We start from the raw sequence: 26,603 nt of genomic DNA, 5'->3' as shown, positions 1-26,603 counted from the left end.
TATAGAAAGTTTTTAGGATTTAAGGGCTCATACCAAACTTCCTCAACCGTCTGAGGTGAAAGAGGTGCTGTTGTGCTTTTTCCACCGCACAGCCAGTGTGTACAGACCACATGAGGTCCTCGGTGATGTGGATGCCAAGGAACTTAAAGCTGTTCACCCTCTCAACCCCAGATCCACTGATGTCAATAGGGGTTAGCCAGTCTCCAGTCCTCCTGTAATCCACAACCAGCTCCTTTGTTTTTGCAACATTGAGGGAGAGGTTGTTTTCTTGATAACATTGTGTTGGTGCCTGTTGCTGCTCAGACCTGATGAAGGGTCCTGGCCCAAAACGTCGACTATACTCTTTTAAATAGATGCTGCCTGGCCTACCTCCTCTGAGTGAGTGGGCCACCATTTAGTTAGAGAGGCAACTTTGTAGAATATATTAGAAAGAGAGAAAAGCAGAGAGGAAGTTCCAGAATTTGGGAACAAAATGCTATTAAACTGGAAAGTGGACAGAAAAGATTTATGAGGATGTTACCAGGACCTTTTTGGAGAATGAAGTCGGAGGATCAGAACGGGAGAGTGGCGGGAGCCATTTCGACTTTTTCTTATTCTCATCAGAGTTAAGAGAGGTGGGACTGCGCAGGCGTGTGACAATAGACAATAGGTGCAGAAGTAGACCATTCAGCCCTTCAAGCCTGCACCACCATTTTGAGATCATGGCTGATCAATTCCTATCAATACCCGGTTCCTGCCTTGTCCCCATATCCCTTGATTCCCCTATCCATAAGATACCTATCTAGCTCCTTCTTGAAAGCATCCAGAGAATTGGCCTCCACTACCTTCCGAGGCAGTGCATTCCACACCCTCACAACTCTCTGGGAGAAGAAGTTTTTCCTTAACTCTGTCCTAAATGACCTACCCCTTATTCTCAAACCATGCCCTCTGGTACTGGACTCTCCCAGCATCTGGAACATATTTCCTGCCTCTATCTTGTCCAATCCCTTAATAATCTTATATGTTTCAATCAGATCCCCTCTCAATCTCCTTAATTCCAGCGTGTACAAGCCCAGTCTCTCTAATCTCTCTGCGTAAGACAGTCCAGACATCCCAGGAATTAACCTCGTGAATCTACGCTGCACTTCTTCTACAGCCAGGATGTCCTTCCTTAACCCTGGAGACCAAAACTGTACGCAATACTCCAGGTGTGGTCTCACCAGGGCTCTGTACAAATGCAAGAGGATTTCCTTGCTCTTGTACTCAATTCCCTTTGTAATAAAGGCCAGCATTCCATTGGCCTTCTTCACTGCCTGCTGCACTTGCTCATTCATCTTCAGTGACTGATGAACAAGGACTCCGAGATCTCTTTGTATTACACCCTTACCCAACTCTACACCGTTCAGATAATAATCTGCCTTCCTGTTCTTACTCCCAAAGTGGATAACCTCACACTTATTCACATTAAACGCCATCTGCCAAGTATCTGTCCACTCACCCAGCCTATCCAAGTCACCCTGAATTCTCCTAACATCCTCATCACATGTCACACTGCCACCCAGCTTAGTATCATCAGCAAATTTGCTGATGTTATTTTCTTTGCCTTCATCCAAATCGTTAACATAAATGGTAAACAGCTGTGGTCCCAATACCGAGCCCTGTGGCACCCCACTAGTCACCACCTGCCATTCCGAGAAACACCCATTCACCGCTACCCTTTGCTTTCTATCTGCCAACCAGTTTTCTATCCATGACAATGCCTTCCCCCCGATGCCCTGAGCTTTGATTTTACCCACCAATCTTCTATGTGGGACCTTATCAAATGCCTTCTGAAAATCGAGGTACACTACATCCACTGGATCTCCCCCGTCTAACCTCCTGGTTACATCCTCGAAAAACTCCAACAGATTAGTCAAGCATGATTTACCCTTGGTAAATCCATGCTGGCTCGGCCCAATCCTATCACTACTATCTAGATATGCCACTATTTCATCCTTAATAATGGACTCTAGCATCTTTCCCACAACCGATGTCAGGCTGACAGGTCGATAGTTCTCTGTTTTCTCCCTCTCTCCTTTCTTAAAAAGTGGGATAACATTAGCCATTCTCCAATCCTCAGGAACTGATCCTGAATCTAAGGAACATTGGAAAATGATTACCAATGCATCTGCAATTTCCAGGGCCACCTCCTTTAGTACCCTAGGGTGCAGACCATCTGGACCTGGGGATTTGTCAGCCTTCAGTCCCATCAGTCTTCTCATCACCATTTCCTTCCGAATGTCAATCTGTTTCATTTCCTCTGTTACCCTATGTCCTTGGCCCATCCATACATCTGGGAGATTGCTTGTGTCTTCCTTAGTGAAAACAGATCTAAAGTACTCATTAAATTCTTCTGCCATTTCTCTGTTTCCCATAACAATTTCACCCAATTCATTCTTCAAGGGTCCAACATTGTTCTTAACTATCTTCTTTCTCTTCGCATACCTAAAAAAACTTTTGCTATCTTCCTTTATATTCCTGGCTAGCTTGTGTTCGTACCTCATTTTTTCTCCCCTTATTGTCTTTTTAGTTAAGTTCTGTTGTTCCTTAAAAACTTCCCAATCATCTGTCCTCCCACTCACCTTAGCTGTGTCATATTTCCTTTTTTTTTTAATGCTATGCAGTCTCTATCTTCCTTTGTCAACCACTGTGGCCCCTTTCCCCCCTTTGAATCCTTCCTTCTCTGGGGGATGAACTGATTTTGCACCTTGTGCATTATTCCCAAGAATACCTGCCATTGCTGTTCCACTGTCTTTTCTGCTAGGCTATCCGTCCAGTCAACTTTGGCCAGCTCCTCCCTCATGGCTCCATAGTTTCCCCTGTTCATCTGCAACACTGACACCTCCGAGCTGCCCTTATCCTTCTCAAATTGCAGATAAAAGCTTATCATGTTGTGATCACTACCTCCTAATGGCTCCTTTACAGCGAGATCGCTTATCTATTCTGGATTTAGTGTTATGTAATGAACAGGATTTGTCTTGTCCCTGGTCGGCTCTCGTACAAGTTGTTCCAAGAATGCATCCCGTAAGCACTCTACAAACTCCCTATCCTGTGGTCCAGCACCAACCTGATTCTCCCAGTTCACCTGCATGTTGAAATCCCCCATAACTACTGCGACATTACCTTTGCCACATGCCAATGTTAACTCCCTATTCAACTTGCACCCAACATCCATGCTACTGTTTGGTGGCCTGTAGACAACACCCATTTGGGTCCTTTTGCCCTTACTGTTCCTCAGTTCTATCCACACAGACTCTACTTCTCCTGACCCTATGTCCCCCCTTGCAAAGGACTGAATCTCATTCCTCACCAATGTCGGGCAGTGAAAGGGGAAAGATTTAAAAAGGACACAGCCTTAAACAACGGGCAGTGGAGTGAGCCGGGAGCAGAGTGAAGGCTTAAGGGCTTTGGCTCAATGGGCTTAGGCGGAAACGGGAAAGGCAAGGTAGGTTTAGTTTGCAATTTTTCCTGTTATTTGAGGAAAGGGGGAAGTATGAGTGTGAGGGCAGCTTGTTGTTCTCGTTATCGGATGTGGGAGGTCCTGGAGTCTCCTAGCCTCCCGGACGTCCATATCTGCGCCAGGTGCACCGAGCTGCAGCTCCTAAGGGACCGTGTTAGGGAACTGGAGCTGCAGCTCAATGACCTTTGTCTGATCAGGGAGAGTGAGGAGTTGATAGAGAGGAGTTACAGACACACCGGGGCCATGGGAGGCAGACGGGTGGGTCACGGTTAGGAGGGGGAAGGGGAAGAGTCAGGTACTAGAAAGTACCCCAGTGGCTGTACCGCTTGACAATAAGTACTCCTGTTTGAGTACTGTTGGGGGGGGGGGGGGGGGGGGGGGAAACCAACCTACCTGGGGGAAGCAACAGTGGCCGTGACTCCAGCATAGAGTCCGGTCCTGTAGGTCAGGAGGATAGGGAAAGGAAGAGGAAGGCAGTAGTAATAGGAGACTCGATAGTTAGGGGGTCAGATAGGCGATTCTGTGGACGCAGTCAGGAGACCTGGATGGTAGTTTGACTCCCTGGTGCCAGGGTTCGGGATATTTCTGATCACATCCAAGATATCCTTAAGTGGGAGGGTGAAGAGCCAGAGGTCGTGGTACATATAGGTACCAGTGACATAGGTAGGAAAAGGGAAGAGGTCCTGAAAGCAGACTACAGGGAGTTAGGAAGGCAGTTGAAAAGAAGGACCACAAAGGTAGTAATCTTGAGATTACTGCCTGTGCCACGCGACAGTGAGAATAGGAATAGAGTGAGGTGGAGGATAAATGCATGGCTGAGGGATTGGAGCAGGGGGTAGGGATTCAGATTTCTGGATCATTGGGACCTCTTTTGGGGCAGGTGTGACCTGTACAAAAAGGACGGGTTACACTTGAATTCTAGGGGGACCTTCCCTGGCAGTAAGGTTTAATAGAGCTGTTAGGGAGGGTTTATACTAATTTGGCAGGGGGATGGGAACCGTAATGATGGAGCGGAGGAGAGGGAAAACAGAAATAGATCTAAGATAGTGAGCAGTAAGGATGTCAGGAAGAACAGGCAGGTGATGGAGCAAATTTGCAGCCATTGGGATGAGTTACGGTGCAATCAATGCAAAAAGTACCAAATACTGGACTGAAGGTGTTATACTTAAATGCACGCAGCTTAAGGAATAAGGTGGATGATCTTGTTGTACAGTTACAGATTGGCAGGTATGATACTGTGGCCATCACTGAGACGTGGCTAAAGGATGCTTGTCTCTGGGAGCTGAACGTCCAAGGATACACGGTGTATCGGAAGGATAGGCAGGTAGGTAGAGGGGGTGGCGTGGCTGTAATGGTAAGAAATGTTATTAAATCATTAGAAAGAGTTGACATAGGATCGGAAGGTACAGAATCTTCATGGGGTGAGCTAAGAAATCGCAGGGGTAAAAGGACCCTGATGGCAGTTATCTACAGGCCTCCAATCAGCTGCAGTGATGTGGACTACAAATTACAACAGGAAATAGAAAAGGCTTGCCAAAAGGGCAGTGTTATGATAATTGTAGGGGATTTTAACATGCAAGTGGATTGGGAAAACCAGGTCGGCACTGAATCTCAAGAGAGAGAATTTGTAGAATGTCTACGAGGTGGCTTTTTAGAACAGCTTGTTGTTGAGCCCACTAGGGGATCGGCTGTACTGGATTGGGTATTGTGTAATGAACCAGAGGTGATTAGAGAAATGGAAGTGAAGGAACCCTTAGGAGGCAGTGATCACCACATGATTGAGTTCTCTGTGAATTTGAGAATGAGAAACGGAAATCTGATGTGTCGGTATTTCAGCGGAGTAAAGGAAATGACAGTGGCCTGAGAGAGGAACTGGCCAAAGTTGACTGAAAAGGAACACTAGCGGGAAGGACAGCAGAGCAGCAGTGGCTGGAGTTTATGTGAGAAGTGAGAGGAAGGTGCAAGACAGATATATTCCAAAGAAGAAATTTTCGAATGGAAAAAGGATGCAACCATGGCTGACGAGAAGTCAAAGCCAAAGTAAAAGCAAAGCAGAGGGCATACAAGGAAGCAAAAATTAGTGGAAAGACAGAAAATTGGGACGTTTTTAAAAGCTTACAAAAGGAAACTAAAAAGGTCATTAAGAGGGAAAAGATGAACTATGAAAGGAAGCTAGCAAATAATATCAAAGAGGATACTAAAAGCTTTTTCAAGTATATAAAGAGTAAAAGGCAGGTGAGAGTAGATATAGGACCGATAGAAAATAATGCTGGAGAAATTGTAATGGGAAATAAGGAGATGGCGGAGGAACTGAACAAGTATTTTGCTTCCGTCTTCACTGAGGAAGACATCAGCAGTATACCGGACATTCAAGGGTGTCAGGGAAGAGAAGTGTGCGCAGTCACAATTACGACAGAGAAAGTACTCAGGAAGCTGAATAGTCTAAGGGTAGATAAATCTCCTGGACCAGATGGAATGCACCCTCGTGTTCTGAAGGAAGTAGCAGTGGAGATTGTGGAAGCATTAGCAATGATCTTTCAAAAGTCGATAGATTCTGGCCTGGTTCCGGAGGACTGGAAGATTGCAAATGTCACTCTGCTATTTAAGAAGGGGGCAAGGAAGCAAAAAGGAAATTATAGACCTGTTAGCTTGACATCGGTGGTTGGGAAGTTGTTGGAGTCGATTGTCAAGGATGAGGTTACGGAGTACCTGGAGGCACATGACAAGATAGGCAGAACTCAGCATGGTTTCCTTAAAGGAAAATCCTGCCTGACAAACCTAGTGCAATTTTTTCAGGAAATTACAAGTAGGCTAGACAAGGGAGATGCAGTGGATGTTGTGTATTTGGATTTTCAGAAGGCCTTTGACAAGGTGCCGCGCATGAGGCTGCTAAACAAGATAAGAGCCCATGGAATTACAGGAAAGTTACATACATGGATAGAGCGTTGGTTGATTGGCAGGTAACAGAGATTGGGAATAAGGGGATCCCATTCTGGTTGGCTGCCGGTTACCAGTGGTGTTCCACAGGAGTCCGTGTTGGGGCCGCTTCTTTTTACGTTGTATATCAACGATTTGGATTATGGAATAGATGGCTTTGTGGCTAAGTTGCTGATGATACAAAGATAGGTGGAGGGGCCGGTAGTGCTGAGGAAGTAGAGAGTCTGCAAAGAGACTTGGATAGATTGGGGGAATGGGCAAAGAAGTGGCAAATGAATTACAATGTCAGAAAGTGTACGGTCATGCACTTTGGTAGAAGAAATAAACGGGCTGACTATTATTTAAATGGGGAGAGAATTCAAAGTTCTGAGATGCAATGGGACTTGGGAGTCCTCGTGCAGGATACCCTTAAGTTTAACCTCCAGGTTGAGTCGGTGGTGAAGAAGGCAAATGCAATGTTGGCATTCATTTCTAGAGGAATAGAGTATAGGAGCAGGGATGTGATGTTGAGGCTCTATAAGGCACTGGTAAGACCTCACTTGGAATACTGTGTGCAGTTTTGGGCTCCTTATTTAAGAAAGGATGTGCTGACGGAGAGGGTTCAGAGAAGATTCACTAGAATGATTCTGGGAATAAGAGGGTTAACATATGAGGAACATTTGACTGCTCTTGGACTGTACTCCTTGGAGTCTAGAAGAATGAGGGGGGATCTCATAGAAACATTTCAAATGTTGAAAGGCATGGACAGAGTGGATGTGGCAAAGTTGTTTCCCATGGTGGGGGGGTCTAGTATGAGAGGACATGACTTGAGGATTGTAAGGCGCCCCTTCAGAACAGAGATGCAAAAAAAATTTTTAGCCAGAGGGTGGTGAATCTGTGGAATTTGTTGCCACGGGCGGTAGTGGAGGTCAAGTCATTGGGTGTATTTAAGGCAGAGATTGATAGGTATCTGAGTAGTCAGGGCATCAAAGGTTATGGTGAGAAGGCAGGGGAATGAGACTAGGGGTGATTGGATCAGCTCATGATGAAATGGCGGAGCAGACTCGATGGGCCGAATGGCCAACTTCTGCTCCTTTGTCTTATGGACGAGGGATTGGGTTTTGGAGAGAGGATAAGCAGATTTCATTGAGGTGCAACAGACTGAGGACTGATCTTATAGAGGTGTATAAAATCACAAGGGGAATACACTGTCTTTTTCTCGGGGTTTGGGAATCAAGAACTCAAGGGCAGAGATGAGAGAGAAGAGATTTAATAGGAACCTGAGGGGCAACATTTACACCAAGATGGTGGTATGTGTGTGCAACGAGTTACTAGGGGAAGTGTTGGAGGCAGGTGCATTCACAATATTTGCACGACACCTGGACAGGTACATGGATAGACACGAGATTCTGCAGATGCTGGAAATCCAGAGCAATACTCACAAGGTGCTGGAAGAACTCAGCAGGTCAGGCAGCGTCTGTGGATATAAATAAACTCTTGCTGTTTTGGGCCGAGGCCTTTCATCGGTATTAGAATAGAAAGCAATCTTGTTCAGCATGGCCCAGTTGGGCCAAAGGGTCGGTTTCTGTGCTGTATGACTCTGACTGTACAGGACTGCTGTACAATTGTCAATGTCAGCTGCCAAATCTGAAGTGCTCAAGTGGCTGGGAGTGAATGTGGGGATCTCAGGGAGTTGTGAGACAATGATAACAGTCACAAAATCAAAACAAGGACAAAATATTTAACATCTGAGTCAGAAGACAGAGGCATACTGTAATCACAAAAGATTGTTCTTCTTTAAACTTTAGAAACTTGTTGGGGAAATTTAGTGAGAGTATCTGGGCAGATGGGGCTCATCTAGAAGAAAGAAAACTCCGACCTCAAGCCTCCGCGGCCTTGCGCCTATACCACTCATGGGGAAGTCTTCGGGAGTAAACCCTGAAGCGGGAGCCCCTAACACAGTCTACATCACATTCAACGCTGACTGGCAACTCCTGTGACACCGCTGGTGCCCAACTGTATCGGTCTCTGCCGTTCATCAGCTGAGTGGAGAGGGGGAGCTCGCTACACGGGCAACGGCTTGCTCTCCATATCGTACTGGCCAGGCTTGTGTATCATATAGACAGTGTGGACCCAACATCCATGGTCGAGCCCCCATCGAGAGCAGTAGCTGATGACTGTAGAAAACTCCCAGAGGAAAATGAACAAGGAAATATGGAAATTAAGAGTTGGTAAAAAGAGATGTTTATTTTAACAAATTAAATCCCATCACCCTTTGACTAGACACATTGTGTAGAATGCAGATGATTGTTAATCGATACATGACACAGAACTCATACAAGTAGTGACTGATAGCAGTGAGAAAATTTCCACTGTCATTATTAACTCTCAACCACATCATTAGCCACTTATGCTACAGGTCAACGGGAAATTCTTAGACTAAGTTAGAGCAACCCTTAGTGGTTTCACAAACTTTAAACATACACATACAAATAAACACAATACGTGACAGTTCTGGTAACCCGTTTCTAGTCGAGGCACTGAGTGCAGAAGTCAGGAAGTCATGTTGCAGCTTTATAAAACTCTAGCTAGACTGCATCTGGAGTACTGCATACAGTTCTGGTCACTGCATTATAGGAAGGATGTCAAGGCTTTGGAGAAGGTGCAGAAGAGGTTCACCAGGATGCTGCCTGGATTAGAGGGAGTGTGCTACAATGAGAAGTTGGACAGACTTGGGTTGTTTTCTCTGGAGTCGCAGGGGCTGAGGGGAGATCTGATGGAGGTTTATAAGATTATGAGAGGCATAGATACTGTAGACAGACAGGATCTTTTTCCCAGGGTTGAAATGTGAAATACTAGAGGACATACATTTGGGGTGAGAGGGGGTAATTTCAAAGGGGATGTAAGGGGCAAGTGTTTTTACACAGAGAGTGGTGGGTGCCTGGAGTGGTGGTAGAGACAGATACATTAGGGACTTTTAAGTGGTGTTTAGATAGCTACATGAGTGTGAGGAAAATGGAAGGATATGAACATTGTGTAGATAGATGAGATGAATTGGCAATTTGATTACTAATTGAATTGGTTCAGCACAATGTTGTGGGCTGAAGGGCCTGCTCCTGTACAGCCCTAAGAGATTATGCAGATGCTGGAAATCCAAAGTAACACACACACAAGTGCTGGCCAGCAGATCAAGCAGCATCTATGGAGGGGAATAAACAGTCGATGTTTCGGGCTGAAAACTGCGTCTTCATTACCGAACCAACTGTTTGCGAAACGATGCCTCAGAACAGTAGCGTAGCAGTTGGTGCAACACTCCAACAGTTCAGCGCCTTGGAACTCGGAGTTCAATTCCTGCGTGCGTGCGTGCGTTTTCTCTGGGTGCTACGGTTTCCTCCCACAGTCCAGACGTTCAGGTCAGAAGGTTAAATGTAAATTGTCCCGTGATTAGGCCCAGGTTAAGATGGGTGGTGTGGCTCATTGGGCCAGAAGAGCATTGTGTCTTGTGTCTCTACATTTAAAAGAAAAGCTCCTTTCCTTCAGATCAGGTTCCGACGATAATTAGATTGTGGGTGGGTAGAACCAGGGGTAATGCATTATCTTACAAGGGCACATTTAATTCACAGCAGCATGCTGGGGAGAGCTGACTATACCAGAAGCCGCTGTTTCACAAATATTGGACAAGAAAGGCTGCTTCCTGAATTCAAGTATTTAGTGACACAACTATAAATTCAGCCAGAGACCAATTGGTTTGGAGCATGTCACAGTGATTAAACATTAAGAGAATTCTAGTTATCCAAATAAAGACTCAATTAATTGTCCCTGCTGTGGGAAAATGATATCCTCGTTCACATCCGCCCTGGCGGGGAGTTAACAACAGAAAAACTGCAGTTCGAGCACTGAGGACATCAAAATCTGATCTACAGAAGTGATGCTGGAAATCCAGAGTAACACACACACACAAAATGCAGGAGGAACTCAGCAGGTCAGCCAGCATCTGTGAAAATGAATACACATTTGAGGAAGGATCTTGGCTCAAAATGGTGACATTTTATCCCTTTCTATAGAGCTGCCTGACCTTCTGAGTTCCTCTAACTCATTAGTTCATTGATATCATCTTTACAATCCACACATCTTTTTTTCCATTAGAGAAAAGCATTGTTCCTGCTCTAGAGTCTTGACACAGAAACTGGCCCTTTGGCCCATCTTGCCCATGCTAACCATGCCCAGTGAGCTAGTCCCATCTCCCCATGTTTGGCCCATTGCTCTCCAACCCTCTCCCACCAATGTACTTGGACATGGACCCAGGGAGACTGTGGTGTGTTGGGCACATGCTAGATAGAGTGGATATGGAAAGGATATTTGCTATAGAAGGGAAAGTCTAGGACCAGAGGGCACAGCCTCAGAATAGAGGGACATCCATTTATAACAGAGATGAGGAATTTCTCTAGCCAGAGAGTGGTGAATCTGTAGAAATCATCGCTGCAGACAACTGTGGAGGCCAAGTCATTGGGTATATTTAAAGCAGAGGTTGATAGGTTCTTGATTAGTCAGGGCGTCAAAGGCTACAGGGAGAAGGCAAGAGAACGTGGCAAAACACTTTGGGTTATCTAGAGCCCACAAGAGACATTACAGAAATGACAAAGGAAGGAGAACCCTTGCTTTCCAGTCCTGCTGAAGGGTTTCGGCCTGAAACATTGACTGTTTATTCCTCTCCATAGATGCTGCCTGACCTGCTGAGTTTTTCCAGCATTTGTGTTGCTCAGCATCTTCTCAGCTGCCTGTCACCTCCCCCGGTGCCCGTTCTCCTTCCCTTTCTCCTGTGGTCCACGTTCCTCTCTGATCAGATTCCTTCCTCTACAGCCCTCTACCTATCCTACCCTCCTGGCTTCACCAATCACCTTCCAGCTATGCTCCTTCCCCTCAGCCCACCTCCTTATCCTGACATCTTCCCCCTTTCTTTCCAGTCCTGAAGAAGGCTCTTGGCCCAAAATGTCTGCTGGTTAGTCATTTCCATTGGTGCTGCCAGATATTTAAGAGAGGTAATGGATAGGTACATGGAGGGTAGGGGTATGGAGGGCTACTGTCCCAGTGCAGTTCCATGGGAGTAGGCTCAGCACAGACTAGATGGGCTGAATGGAATGTTTTCTGTGCTGTACTTTTCTATGAAACTATGTGCTGGTGACAGAAATCTCATTGCTGTGATCTTCTGTGAATGAATCATGAAACATTCATGAGGCCCAACCTCAAACAGGTCCAGACAGGTTACACCATCAGTACATGCCAGGAAGTTTGCTCATTCTTTCAACTGTGAATATACAGGATGAAAAATGCAGCAGTAATCACCTTTTCTACCTCTCAGCTTCTCACATCATCTCCTCCCTAACCCCCCAGGCATCACCTATCACCCTCTAGCTTGTCCGCCTCTCCCTCCCCCCACTTTCCTCTCCAGTCCTGATGAAGGGTCTCGGCCCGAAACATCGACTGTTTGTTCCCCTCTATAGATGCTACCTGACCTGCTGAGTTCCTCCCAGCATTTTGTGTGTGATACTCAAAGTTGCTGCACAAGTTGACAGGTGTTTAAGAAGGTGTACGGGGTTCTGTCCTTTATTAGTTGGCAGACTGAGTTCGAGAGCTGTGAGGTAATGTTGCAGCTCTATGAAACCCTGGTGAGACCACACTTGGAGTATTGTGTCAGTTCTGGCCCTCTCATTATAGGAAGGATGTGGAAACTTTAGAGAGGATGCAGAGGAGATTTACCAGGATGCTGTCTGGATTAGAGAGCATGTTTTATGAGAATATGTTGAATGAGCTCGAGCTTTTCTCTTTGGATCAAAGGAGCATGAGAGGTGACTTGATAGAGCTGTACAAGATGATGAGGCATTGATCAACTGGTCACCAGAAGATGGAAGTGGCTAATACACGGGGGCATAATTTTAAATTGTTTGGAGGAAAGTACAGGAAACATGCTAGAGACAGAGACTGGGTGGTGTATGGAACGCTCTACCAGGGGTGGTAGAGGCAGATTCGTTAGGGACATTGAAGAAACTTTGAGAGGCAAGTAGATGATAGAAAAATGGGAGAGCAACGTAGGAGCGAAAGGTTAAATTGATCTTGGAGAAGGTTAAAAATCAGCACAGCACTGTGCGCCAAAGGGCTTGTACTGTGCTCTAATGTCCTGTGTTCTATGCTCTAATTTGGAATTCCTGGAGAAACAAGGGACTGCAAATGTAGAGCAACACACAATCAGCAATTCAAACAGCACCTGAGTGCGGGGAGGAGTTGCTAATGTTTTGGGTTGAAACTCTGACCCCACAAGACACATCAGGCTGTCATCTCTCGCACCAACACAGATCTTAACACGTCGGGCGAATCTCCCCTCCGAAACCCCACCTGTCGCCTACACAAGACCCCAGGTATAGGGTTCCGCACTGAAACTTCGTTCTGCCTGGGTGTCTGAGGTTCTCCCACATACTCTTCACAATTCCCATTTGATAAGCACTAGGTAGGCGGAGCTAAGATGACACCAAATGGCTGCCACTTCGAGCTCATCTGTGAAGCAGCTTAAATTCCTCTCTTTAAATGTCTCTTCTTTCCTTTTCAAGGTGGCTGGGGTTGAGTCAGAGGTCCCTGATCTGTAATGACGCTCAAACTACAGTTTTTCACAGAGATGAATTCCCATTCTTGGAGCTCACCAACCAAACAGCTGTTTTCCTTCATTCTCCAGGTGCGCCTCTGTGGACGACAGATTCCATGGTGGTGCTGCCGACTGAGGAACATCAGGATTTTGTGACGAACAGAAGTCTCCGTAGTTGAGTGATCATGTTCCTTCAATGGGGGGGGGGAGGAAGAGTTTGCTGCCAATTCTGGAGTTGGAATAAAATGTGACCCAGCAGACAAACATCATAACAGTGACTGTCATTGGTGTTCTCCCCCCCCCCCCACCATTTGCTGTGAAATGGGTGATGTCTCTGTGAGAGAGAGAGACAGACACTAAGGGTTCTGTTTTTTGCAGATGTCTGCGAAGAGTGAGGATTTCCAGTTACATTCACTGATCATAAATGGAACCACCTGAACCACTTGCAGCTCAGCTCCGTGGGGAGGGCCGGGGCCTCTTTCAAAGAGGGACCCCACCACCCACACGTTCCCCCGCTGGCAGGGGAAAGTGTCACTGTTTTTCTCACCTTCACTGGGTCTAAACGCTGGAAATTGCACCCCGAAGGCTGCAGCAGCTTCGGAAGGCGTCTCAGCCCCACCTCCCTCCCCACATGCTCCTGCTGACAGTACACATGGCTGACTGTGGTAACCCGGGACAGTGACCTCAGTGCATCTTGTAGGTGGCGCATTCTGCAGCCACGGTGCACCGGTGGCGAGGAATGGGATTCTGGGCTTAACTCTTATGCTCGCATTGGTCAGATCTCATTGAAACCTATCGAATATTGAAAGGCCTAGATAGAGTGGATGTGGAGAGGGTGTTTCTTATAGTGGTGGAGTCTAAGACCCGAGGGCTGAGGAGGAATTTCTTTAGCCAGAGGGTGGTAAATCTGTGGAATTCTTTGCTACAGGTGGCTGTCGAGGCCAAGTGACTGGGTACATTTAAAGCGGAGGTTGATAGGTTCTTGATTAATCAGGATGCCAAAGGTTACAGGAAGATGTCAGGAGAATGGGGTTGAGTAAATCAGCCATGATGGAATGGTGGAGCAGACTCAATGGGCTGAATGGCCTAATTCTGCTCCTTCGTCTTCTGGTCTCTTTGTCCTGGACAGGATCAGTTTCTTTAGTATAGCTGATGCTGAGGTGATCAAGTGAGATGGCGAACAGTTCCCCACACCCCAGAGACTTGTGGATGATGGGTAGACATTGTGATGAGGAAACGCTGACCGCAGGCACTCATCTGCCCCCAAAGACCCAGGTGCTTCCGAGCAACGTCAAGCCATCCTTGCCAGGACGGGGTGGATAGGCAGCCCAAACCGCAGTTGTTGGCCCTCAGTACAACCAAAATCCCAAAGAAGAAAGAAAGAAATTGTGTGGTTCTGAACCAAAATATAATGAAGATACAGAGAATACCATGAGAATTCAAACCACGTAATCTCACTCCTCCATTCCCCCACAATCCACGGCAGACCTTCGAAAAACCTCTGCTCTTGTCAGGGCCGTGATGGGTCATGGGGAGCGAGACCTCAGGGGCAAGAATTCGGAGTCACTAGGGCTGCTGGAGGCTCCCGTGGATTCCGTCTGGAGTTTGGGGGGGAGAGGCGGAGCTCCAGGCTCCCCTGGTCTGGGCAGAGTCAATGTCGTGGCCATGGTCTCCAAGTTGCTCATCATTGCAGTGTTATCCAACGACGAGGTGGACTGTAGATCCAAAGGGGAGAGGAGGGGCGAGGCAGACGGCTCAGGACTGAACTCCCCCTCCGGGTGACACAGAATGTTCACCTCCATCCCCTTCAAACTATTGGAGTCAGTCGAGTAGAACCTGGAGAGGTTGTTTCTTTTGGACATGTCTTCCGCTGGGTCATAGCTGCTTGAGAAGACTCCTGCAACGAAAGGGAATAAAACCAGTGTTAGCAATCACGTGCCACAGGGTTAGAACGCTTGCAGACATTCTCAAATTGGGTGGAGTTGTGGACAGTGAGGACGAGATAGTCAACGGACACATCAATACATAGATTAGCTGGAGATCTGGGCAGAGAAATGGCAAGCGGCCTTTAATGCATTCTCATGTCAGTTGCTGCACTCCAGGAAGACCAATGGAAGAGGAAGGGGAACAGTACACAAAGGGTTGCCTCGTATTGCTAGTACCGGAGGGCATCATTTGAAGGTGATTGGAAGAAAGTATAGGGGGGGATGTCAGAGGTAGAGGTAGATACATTAGGGACATTTGACATCTGTTAGAGAAGCACATAGTTAATCGAAAAAATGGAGGCTATGTGGGGGGGGGGGGAAGGGTTAGATTAAGATTAGAGTAGGTTAAAGGGGGCCGCACAATACTGTGGGATGAAGAGCCTGTAACCTCCTATAGTCTAAATTGCAGGACCTTAAGGAGCACTAACGTACAGAGGGATCTTGGGGTGCAAATCCACAGCTCCCTGAAAGTACCTACACAAGTCAACATGGTGGTAAAGAAAGTTTACCACTTGCCTGCCTTCATCAGTCAGGAAGTCCCGTTGCAGCCAAATCACACACTAGTCAGGCCACACTTGGGAGTACTGGGTGTAGTTCTAGTCACTACATTACAGGAAGGACGTCGAGGCTTTGGGGAGGGTGCAGAAGAGGTTCAGCAGGATGCTGCCTGGATTAGAGAGGTCGTAACGAGAGGCTGGACAAACTCGGGTTGTTTTCTCTGGAGTGCCGGAAGCTGAGGGGAGATCTGATGGAGATTTATAGGATTATGAGAGGCAAGCTTAAGAGAAGACAGAAATAACCTTTCTTCCCCCTCCCCTCCCCCAGGGTTGAATTATCAAATACATTAGCTTTAAGGTAAGGGGGGTTAAATCAGATGTGTGGGGCAAGAGCTTTTACACAGTGGGTGGTACACAGATACGATAGTGCTGTTTAAAGGGCTGTCCTTTTACAGGGTCAGCAGTGGAAAGGGTGATGAACTTCAAGTTCCTGGGTGTCAGCATCTTTGAAGATCTACTCTGGGTGCAACTTACTGAAACAATCATGAAGAAGGCACGCCAGCAACTAGATTTCATTAGGAGATTTGGTATGTCACCAAAGAATACCGTGGTGAGCATTCGGACTGGCTGCATCAGCCCCTGGTATGGCGGCTCCCATGCACAGAATCTCAACAGACTGCAGTGGGCCTTGGACACAGCCAGCTCCATCATGGGCACAAGCCTCCCCACCATCGAGGACATCTTTAAGAGGCACTGAGGACCCTCAGCATCCAGGACATGCCCTCTTCCAGCAGGATGGAGGTACAGCAGCCTCAAGACACACACTCAACATTTCAGGAACAGCTTCTTCCCCTCCACCATCAGATTTCTGAATGGTCCATGAACACCATCTCATTATTCCTTTTAATTTGCCCCAGTTATATAACTTTGTAACTTGCACTGATTTTTCATGTCTTACTCTTTACTGCTGCTGCAAAACAACACATTTCATGGCTCTGTTTTAGTAATAATAAACCTGATTCTGTTCTGATAAATCCTTTTTATCTGTGTACCAGTTCAAGTCTTTTAAGCATTGCAATTGTGCCCTGCCACCGGTGAGTAGCAGAGTGGAGATACATCTTTACCAAAGGAGGTGTAAGGTGCTTCTTCCCTCCGCTAGCCTGCAAGTCACCCTTGGGCAAGGTGTGGCACCTGCTTAGCCCCCTTGGTCAGGGTCACATGAAGCCACGGGAGCCGGTGGTGGATGGTCGTATGAGCAGTTGGTGCACATCACCAGTCCTGGTTACGTGACCACTGACACCAGGCAGACAATCTCTGAAGAGAATTGATTACGGCTGGGGTCACCCGTCTTGTAACACTGCCCACGAGAAGGCAATGGCAATTCACTTCTGTAGAAAGCTTTGCAAGAACAATCATGGTCATGGAAAGATCATGATCACCCACATCATACGACATGGCACATGATGAATGAATGAATTGTACCCACCTCTCCTACTTCCTCTGGCATCATCCTTATACCCACCGCCCTCTGTAGGAAAAGTTGCCCCTTTGAACCCCTCTCACCCACTATGCCCCCTATTTTTGACTTTCCTACCCTGTGTCGCCCAATCTTAAAGGAGGCATTTCTTTAGCTAGAGGGTGTTGAATCTGTGGAATTCATTGCCACCAGCCATTGTGGAGGTTGGAAGAAAAGACTAATGATGCTCTCATTACCTCTATGACTCTTAATGACCCCCAGGTCATTAACATACCTTTGAACAACTCACAGAGTTTATAAACGGAAAACTACCCACCATGGATCAGAACTGAAGAAGCCTCTCGGATGAGTGGCGAAACGTCAACGTAGCAAGTCCATTTGCCTTGATTCACTACTGCCTGATATACATTGACCTGGATGACTGAGAACCTTCATAGACACATTGAAGGGTTCTTGATTCATAGAACAGAAATTTGCAGCACGTTACAGGCCCTTCGGCCCACAATGTTGTGCTGACCATGTAACCTACTCTAGAAACTGCCCAGAATTCGTTAGGGTGTCAAAGGTTTTTAGGGGGAAGACAGGAGAATGGGATTAAGAGGGATAATAAATCAGCCATAATGGAATGGTGGACCAGACTTGATGGGCTGAACTCTGCTTCTATCTCTTATGGCCTTACACTCCAGAAAATTTTATAAACCTTCTTCAGGTTACCCTCGGCATCTTTCATTGCAGGAAAAGCAATCACAGCCTGTCCAGTCTCTCCTTATCAGCAAGCTTAACAATCCAAGCAACATTCCCAAGAATATCTCCTACGCCTCTTGGACACGCTTTCTATAGTGTGCTAACCAGAACTGTCCACAGTATCCCAAATATAGCCTAAACTACAATTTGACATCCCAGCTCCTGTACTCAATGTCCTCAGCAATGAAGGCACCTTTCTTCACTACCGTGTCTACCTGTGTGGCCACTTCCAGGGAACTGTATCCTCATACCCAAGGTCTTGCTGTCTGTAGTGACTTGTACTCATTGTGTAAGTCCTGGCCTGGTTTAACTTCTCACTGCACACTTGATTTAGAATCAGAATGACATACGTCATGAAAATTTGTTGTTTTGCAGCCACAGTACAGTACAATCCATAAAAATTACTATGAATGACAATGTGAAATATTTAAAAATGTGATGCTAAAGGGAGCAAAGCTGCGAAGCAGTGTTCATGGGTTCATTGTCTGTTCAGAAATCAGATGGACCAAGAGGACCACAGCCTTGCCGTGGTTTGCAGGTGGCGTGCCTCAATGAGCTGGACAGCTATCCCGGCTGGAGTCAGGCCTTTACTCTTTGGCTCTTGGTAGGGTCACCTATGCCAGACAGGCCAAAGGGTAGAGGCCAGACTAAGAGTGGTCCACTGGTCCTCCAGGTTCGGGGGTTCAGCTCAGGGCTGACAACCCCGACTGGTAAAATAAAGTTGTTACAGAAACAGCAATGAGGAGTCCTTCTACATCTGAGTGTGACGGTATTCCTGGGTCTCCACCCAGGATTTGCATGACTGGCAGTAGTGAAAACTGAGCTACTGACAGAGGAAGCCCTGAACACCACCAGTGATGGAAGACCTTCATTGCTGCCCTAAATACCAGCGGCGTAACAGACAGTAAGTCAGAGATCAGGGGAAGAAGCTGTTCCTAAAACACTGAGTAAGTATCTTCAGGCTCCTGTACCTTCTCCCTAGTAGCAATGAGAAGAGGGCATGATTCAAATAGTGATGGTCCTTAACGATTGATGCGCCTTTCTTGAGGCATCAGCTTCTGAAGATGGCCTTGATGGTGGGGAGACTCATGCCCACGAGGAGCACTCCCCAAGTTAAAGACCTTTTGTCCACCGTACCAGCTGACTAGATCTTGTACTGACCTTCACCGTCCACTAATTTTTTATTTTGTGTGCCAGAGACTTGGCGACCACTTTTTTTTCCAAGTGGTTGTCTTGGAGGAAAGATTCTGTGATGGTCCCCCACGTCCTTCTCACAGCACAGTGTTCTTTTTTACGAGGCCGAGTTATGAGCTCGAAACTCAACCCGTGACCGGGAGCGGCCTGACTGGATTCGAACCCGGGAACCTTTGCTCTGGAGTCCGGCGCTGATGTCACTGCGCCACCAGCCGGACCTACTAATTATACCAAGAGGTTTAAAGGGGATGTGAGGAGAAATTTTTTTCCCCAGAAGGTAGTTGAAATCTGAAACTCATTGCCTGAGGTGGAGGTGGAGGCAGAGACCCTCACAGCATTGAACAAGTACCTGGACCAGTATCTGAATTACCAAGGGTATGGGTCAGGTGCAGGTCAATGAGAAATAGTGTAGATGGGACAGCATGGAGAAGGTGGGCTGAAGGGACTGCTTTAGATTAGATTAGCTTTATTTGTCACATGTATGTTGAAACATCACAAGATACAGTGAAATGCATCGTTTGTATGAACAACCAACACAATCCAAGGTTGTAAACACAAAGTACACTGCAGATGCTGTGGTCAAATCAAGACGTACAAAAACGTTTCGGGTCGAGACCCTTCGTCAGGTCTCCTGACGACTGCTCCTTTCAACGGATGCTGGCCGACCTGCTGAGTTTATCCAGCTTTTTTGTACGTCTTGACAATCTAAGGTTGTGCTGGGGGCGGCCAGCGAGTGTCAGCACACCAACAGAGCTAGCCCATAACCAACCAACCCTAGCCTGTACAACGTCGGAATGTGGGAGGAAACCGGGGCACCTGGAGGGAACCCATGTAGCCACAGGGAGAATGGACAGAGAGCAGCAGGAATTGAACCAGGGTCTCCGGTGCACTAAAGCGGTGTTCTACTGCTCTGACCCACACATGCTGTATGACTTTTTTTTTGAATGGGGTTAAGAAAGCTCTCACACCACCAATGGATTTGGTTGCATCATCAACAAAGAGGAGCAAGGGTAAAGTGGGGATTTCCCGGTGGCCAACCATTTCACTTCCTATCCCTGTTCCTGTTCCAACAAGTTGATTCGTGGCCTCTTCTGCCACAATGAGGCCACTCTCAGGCTGCAGGAGCAACATCTTATATTCCTTCTGGGTAGCCTCCAACATGATGTCACGAAGATCGATTTCCCAGCTTCTGGTAATTTTATCCCCTCCCCCTTCTCTCTTCTATTCCCAACTCTGGTCTCTTACCTCCTCCTCACCTGCCTATCACCTCTCCCTGGTGCCCCTCCTCTTTCCCTTTCTCCCATGGTCCACTCTCCTCTCCTATCAGATTCCTCCTTCAGCCCTTTACCTTTTCCACCTATCACCTCTCAGTTTCTTACTGCGTACCCAGGTGTCACATTATCAATTTCTGGCTTGTCCTCCTTCCCCTGCCCTGCCTTCTTCCCTCTTCCTTCCCAGTCCTGACAAAGGGTCTCAGCCTGAAATCATTTCCATAGATGCTGCCTGACCCGCTGAGTTCCTCCAGCATTTTCTGTGTGTGTTACACTCCCAGGAGACACAGCAATCCCAAGTCAAGAATGTGGAACTGAACATCAAACAATGCAGATCTCTCAGGAGCTCAGCTGCAGTTTTATCAGTATCAGTAGACTTTACTCATCTGACTGACTGGCTGAAACCCATCTAAACAATGAATGTAGTGGGGGGGGGGGGGGGCAGAAGTAGCTCAAATTTCCAGGAAATGCAGAGAGATGTTCTTTGCTTGTAAAACTATGAGAGGCATAGTTACAGTAGTCAGAATCATTTACCCAGGGTTGAAATTCCAAATACAAAAGGGCAGAGATGGGGAGAGTTTAAAGCAGGGGTGTCAAACTCATTTTAGGTCACGGGCCGGATTGAGCAAAATGCAGCTTCATACGGGCCGGATCAGTCGGACGCGTGCGATCGCAGCTTTCGTTGCCTCCGTTTTTTCAGCCTGCTCTCATGTGTCTCAGTCTCTGCTATAACTACAAAGTGTTTCACTTTACAAATTCCATTTCTTATGAAGAAGACTGCCGAGCAAGACTGCCGAATAAACACTAAAAACCCTGAAAACCTGGTACCTGAATAAACTCAGCATTAGCCATATCATACGCCATAGGCGCTTCGATTACTGGGGCCAGCTTTAATAGTAATTAGATATTATCTCGCGGGCCAAAGATAATTCCACCACGGGCCGGATTTGGCCCGCGGGCCTTGAGTTTGACATATATGGTTTAAAGAGTTGTGCCGGGCTTATAGACAGAGAATGGTTGGGGCCTGTACTCGCTGGAGTTCAGAAGAATGGGGAAGATCTCACTGAAAACTTCCAAATATTGAAAGGCCTAGATGGATTTGATATGGAGAGGATGTTTCCTATAGTGGGGGAGTCTCGGATCAGAGAGCACACAGATTAGAGGGCTGTCCACTTAGAACACAGGTGAAGTGGAATTTCTTTAGCCAAAGGGTAGTGAATCTGAAATTCATCAACACAGATGGCAGTGCAGGCCAAGTCACTGGGTATATTTAAAGCAGAGGTTGATAGGTTCTCAATTAGTCAGGGCTAAGATTATGGAAAGAAGACAGGAGAAAGGAGTTGAGAGGATAATAAATCAGCCAAAATGGATGGCGAAGCAGACTCGATGGGCCAAATGGCCTTATTCTGCTCCACTGCCTTGTGGTGTTATGGACCAGAATGGGCTGCCAGGATTATCTGGAATTTGTTGCCGTGAGTGGCTGTGGGGGACAAGTCACTGGGCGGATTTAAGGTAGAGATAGATAGGTTTTTGATTGGCCAGGGCATCAAAGGGTATGGGGAGAAGGCCGGGGAGTGGGGATGACCGGAAGAATTGGATCAGCCCATGATTGAATGGCAGAGCAGACTTGATGGGCCAAATGGCCTATTTCTGCTCCTATATCTTATAATCTTATGGAATATATAGTATATAATATCAGGAGAGTTTGGACAAAGTTGGGTTGTTTTCTGTGGAGCAGCAGAAGCTGAGGGGAGATCTGATAGAGGTTTGTAATATTATGCGAGGTAATGTAAAATGTGTCATTTGCATCAACGACCAACACAGTCTGTAGATGTGCTGGGAGGGGGGCAGCCTGCAAATGACATCACACTTCCAACACCAATGCAGCATGCCCACAAATTACTAAGCCCAATGTGAACACCCTTGGACTGTGGGCGGAAACCAGAGCACCCGGAGGAAACCCACGCAGTGATGGAGAGAACACGGGCACCATGCAGTGTAGTGGTTAGCGTGACGCTGTTACAGGTCGGGGTGTCGGAGTTCGGAGTTCAATCCCAGCTTCCTCTGTAAGGAGTGATTTTATGTCCTTCCTGTGGAATGTGTGGGTTTTCCAATTTCCTGTTACAGTCCAAATGCACAGCAGGTAGGTGAATTGGTCATTGCAAAGTGTCCTGTGGTTATGCAGGGGTTAATCGGGTGACGGTTCAAAGGGCTGGTAGGGTCTATTCTGTGCCTTAGCAGTAAATTTAAAAATAAATAAATAAATGACACTCAAACTCCTTGCAGACCATGGCAGGAATTAAAACTCACTGGTACTGTGAAGCATTTTACTGAACACTACACTGCACCACCTAAGTGCAAGAGAGTTTGCATTTAAAGCAAGTGCAGGAAATGTGATCAGATGTGCAGGGCAAGCTATTTTAACACGGGGTGGATACCTGCAACTGTGGTGCTGCTGCAACTAGATACCACAGAGGCATTTAAGAGTCTTTTCGGCAGACACATGACAGGCAAGAAATGGAGGAGATACACACTATGTTCAGGCCAGTGGGATTTGTTAGCTTAGCACCGTGGTCAGTGTACACAGTGTGGCAGGGGAGAGGGTGGTGTGTGTGTGTGTGTGTGTGTTGGGGGGGTTGAAAAAGGGGCTGTTTTGCTGTTGTTTGTGTAGTTCTACTGAGCATTGTGGATATGCTATGTTGGTGCTGGAATGTGTGTGACACGTTCTGGCAGCCCCTGCACATTCCTGGGTGTGCTGGTTGTTAACACATGTGACACATTTCACTGTGTGTTCCCGTGTGTGTGTGATAAGCGAACAATCTGAATCTCATCTATTCCTGTTCTCTTTTTTATTTTATTTTATTAACCCGCTGTGGCACTGGTGCAGGAGGTACAAGGAGCCCGAAGATTCAGGAACAGCTTCTCCCCCTCAGTCATCACATTTTTGAATGGTTTATAAGCCCATGAACATGACCTTTGTAACCCTCTTTTACAGTATTTATTTACATACAGTACTGTGCAAAATTCTTAGGCACATAGATAGTCAAAGTACAGCACAGAAACAGGCCCTTTGGCCCATCCAGTCCATGCCAAGCCTTTTAAACTGCCTTCTCCCATCAACCTGCACTGGGACCAGAGCCCAGCATACCCCTCCCACCCATGTACCTATCCAAACTTTGAAATCAAGCTTGCATGCCCCCTCGTGACATATAAATCAGGGTGCCTAATACTTTTGCACAATACTATTTGTCATTGTGGACTGGAGAGTGAATTTGTAAATCTGGCAGGAGCAAAGGATGTTGGGAATGGTGAGGGTGGAGTGCCACGGGGGGACAGGGGGGAACAGGTAGCAGAGAAGGAGTGGCAGGGGCAGGGGATAGCACAGTCGCAACACCCAGCCCTGAGACACCAGGGCTCGTTTGGTTAATTGTTCATTACAGAATGTCTCTCTAATGCTTCCTGCTCCCTCACCTCTCCCTTCCCCTTTCCCCAACCATGATTCCCCTCTCTCTGCCCCCTTCCCACTCTCAGTCCACAGTAGAGACCCACATCAGAATCAGGTTTATCATCACTCACATACATCATGAAATTTGTTTTTTTTTAGCTGCAGCAGTATAGTGCAATGCATAAAATTACTACAGCACTGTGGAAACATTTTAGACACGTAGTGGTTATCTATAGTAGCTTGGTCACCTGAGCCTTTTGCACTTTTGTAACACATTGTAATTTTCATGTCTTTGTTCTGCAGCTGTAAAACGTCAAATTTCATGGTGATAACAGACTAGATTCTGACCAATGCCAGAGAGAACGAGGTCGAGTGATTTACCTTTCTGGAATAGCTTCTCGTTTTTGATTTTCTGAACTTCATCCGTTATCTTCTGCACCAGGAAGTTCTGCGTCCCTTCCCTTCGGATGGAGCAGATGAGAGTGTCCAGGCCCTTGGGGTTCTCTGTGAGGTGGTCCAGAAGCTTTCCTGCCTTTCGCCTGCTCGATACCTGGTAAGAGATCTCCTCTGTGTCATCCTTGCACAGGATCTTCTTTGCTCGCAAGTAATCGAAGTGCCGTTCGGCGATGAGCTTATCACACAGATATGGGCGGAGTTTCTCGAGGGTCTATAAACACAAGGTTCACTCATGAATACACACAGTTCCCACTCCTGGACAGTGACCCATTTTTATACATACACATTTACACACATTTACACTCGTGAATACACACAGTTCCCACTCCTGGACAGTGACCCATTTTTATCCATGCACATTTATGGCAGCAGCTTTTGAGAACCTTCACTGCTACAAGAACAAAAAAAATACAACACCGGAGGAGGCCACTCAGCCCCTTGGACCTACCCCACCATTCAGTGTGACCATGACTGATCTATCCCAGGACACTCCTTCCTTTTTGAGCCAGTTCTCCATCGTCCCAAGTCCCCTGATCTATCAAACTCTTTTCTCCCTCCTCTTTAAACCCCAGTGATCCAATCTCCACACCCTCTGGGGTGGAGAATTCCAGACATTCCCCTTCCCTCTGACAGAAGAAGAGCATTACAGACTACAATGTTGTGCCAGCCTTTTAACCTACTCCAAAAAGGCGCACATTGGCATAGTGGTTAGCACAACGCTTTACAGTACAGGTGACTGGGGTTCAATTGCCATCACTGCCTGTAAGGAGTTTGTACATTCTCCCTGTGACCGTGTGGGTTTCCTCTGGATGCTCTGGTTCCCCCCCACAGTCCAAACATGTACCAGTTGGCAGGTTAATTGGTCATTATGATTGGTCTAAGGTTGCTGCGTGACATGGTTCAAAGGGCCTGTTCTGCACTGTATACCAACAAATAAAGGAAGATCCTTCCCTCCCACATCATCCTCCATGTCTATCATCTGTGTGCCTATAGGAGTCTCTTAAATGCCTCCTCCCTCTGTTACTTTACACCCCCTAGAGCCCTACCATTCATCGGATAGGTCCTATGCCGGTTTGACTGCATTACCTCATACTTACCTGTTTTGGAATCCATTTGCCATTTCCCTCACTGATCGAGATCCCCCTGTAATCTACTGTAACCTTCTTCACTATTAACACTGTCTAATTCCATATCATCCACAAACATTTTGACCAAGCCTTGTGCATTCTATCTATCTATCTATCATTCGCATCCATAACTACTACTACGTCCACTCAGGCCTAGGGGGCCGACGCGGGCACAATGACGGACTCTCCACTCTTCCCTCTCCCTCATCAGCGTGTTCAGTTCATCTACATTAGCCACGCCGCTATCTTCTAGGAGTGTGTTGACCGTAGTCTTGGGAGGGCACCCAGGGTTCCTCCTCCCATGTGATGACTAGGCTGGCAGGTTGCTCAGGGTGGAGTCAGGTCAAGGCCCTGCCTTGCCACTGGTACCACGTAGCCCAGTACTACCTGTCTTGGGTTGGGTTGTCGGCAACTCAACCGACACCCCCCCGGTGCACTCAGTTAACCAGGGAGGAGGGTGTACAGGCACCCAGCAGGACTAAAAGCAAAACCTGTCAGAGGGCGGATGAACTCCTTGTGAGTCAACAGCCACTTACTGTCTGTGTGAGGAGTGGCGCGCCACACAGTCCTTCGTAAGGCATTATGATGACTGCATCCATAGCACTGGTGTAAATTACAAGGGTCCCATACAGCCATAAGCTATTGGAGCACAATGAGGCCATTTAGCATATGGTGTCTGCTCCACCATTCCATTATGGCCGATTTATTTTCCCTCTGAACCCCATTGCCCTGCCTTCTCCCCACAACCTTTGACGCCCTGACTAATCACGAACCAATCAAGCTCCACTTTAAATACACCCATTCATTTGGCCTTCACAACTGGCTGTGGCAATGAATTCCACAGATTCACCACCCTCTGGCTAAAGAAATTCCTCCTCATCTCTGTTCCCTGTTCTAAGAGAACATCCCTCTATTCTGAGGCTGTGTCCTCTAGTCTTAGACCCTCCAACTAATGGATATATTCTCTCCAAGTTCGTCCTACCATGGCCAGGGTTTTCAACTAGGGGTCTTGCAAGAGATCGTGATTTAAAAGAATAAAGATTGTTTTTTGAACTTGGCGCGATGCTCGTGCTCGCAGTGCTGAGCAGTGACCGAGAAGCACTGTTAGCAACCTCGTTAGAGGTCTCTCAGCCCAGTATGGCAGTGCGCAGTAGAATCCTGCTTACTTGGTTGAGTCCCTCCTCAGTTACTGACACAAGGTAGGGGAGGCTGCTGATAATTGGTGAGCACTGTATTGCACGGAGGGAAGGACGGTAGGATGACGAGGAGAGTGAAGTGCATTTTCCGAGCATTGAATGGAATCGCATGACTTGGGCTGTGACATCAGCCTTCCCCTACCGAATTACTTCCCCCAACGTGCCACTGACTGACTTAAAAGA

At 47.0% G+C, this 26,603-nt stretch overlaps 1 protein-coding gene and 1 long non-coding RNA gene across 3 annotated transcripts in view; one reads left to right on the top strand and one right to left on the bottom strand.

Moving 5' to 3' along the window:
* LOC140736686 (uncharacterized) overlaps window positions 1-13,225 on the top strand; it is a 53,412-nt gene extending 40,187 nt beyond the window's left edge. The window contains exon 3 of the long non-coding RNA XR_012100992.1: window positions 13,119-13,225. This is a non-coding gene — a long non-coding RNA (uncharacterized lncRNA). The remainder of the gene's footprint in view (window positions 1-13,118) is intronic.
* The window catches only part of bcl10 (BCL10 immune signaling adaptor), a 53,059-nt gene continuing 35,077 nt past the window's right edge, over window positions 8,622-26,603 (bottom strand). The window contains exons 2-4 of one of the 2 annotated variants that reach the window (XR_012100991.1): window positions 24,023-24,308; window positions 11,173-14,925; window positions 8,622-11,119 (exon numbers count right to left, since the gene is read on the bottom strand). Coding sequence is in view for 1 of the 2 variants with exons in the window: in XM_073062511.1 (XP_072918612.1) it covers window positions 14,555-14,925; window positions 24,023-24,308 (657 nt within the window). In the remaining variant the exon portion in view is untranslated. Of the gene's footprint in view, window positions 14,926-24,022; window positions 24,309-26,603 lie in introns of both variants that reach the window. The other variant, XM_073062511.1, reaches the window with a different exon arrangement.

Source organism: Hemitrygon akajei, chromosome 12 (assembly GCF_048418815.1).
Source record: "Hemitrygon akajei chromosome 12, sHemAka1.3, whole genome shotgun sequence".
NCBI lineage: Eukaryota > Metazoa > Chordata > Chondrichthyes > Myliobatiformes > Dasyatidae > Hemitrygon > Hemitrygon akajei.
The sequence above is the reverse complement of the archived record's forward strand: the minus strand, read 5'-3'. Positions and strand labels throughout refer to the sequence as shown.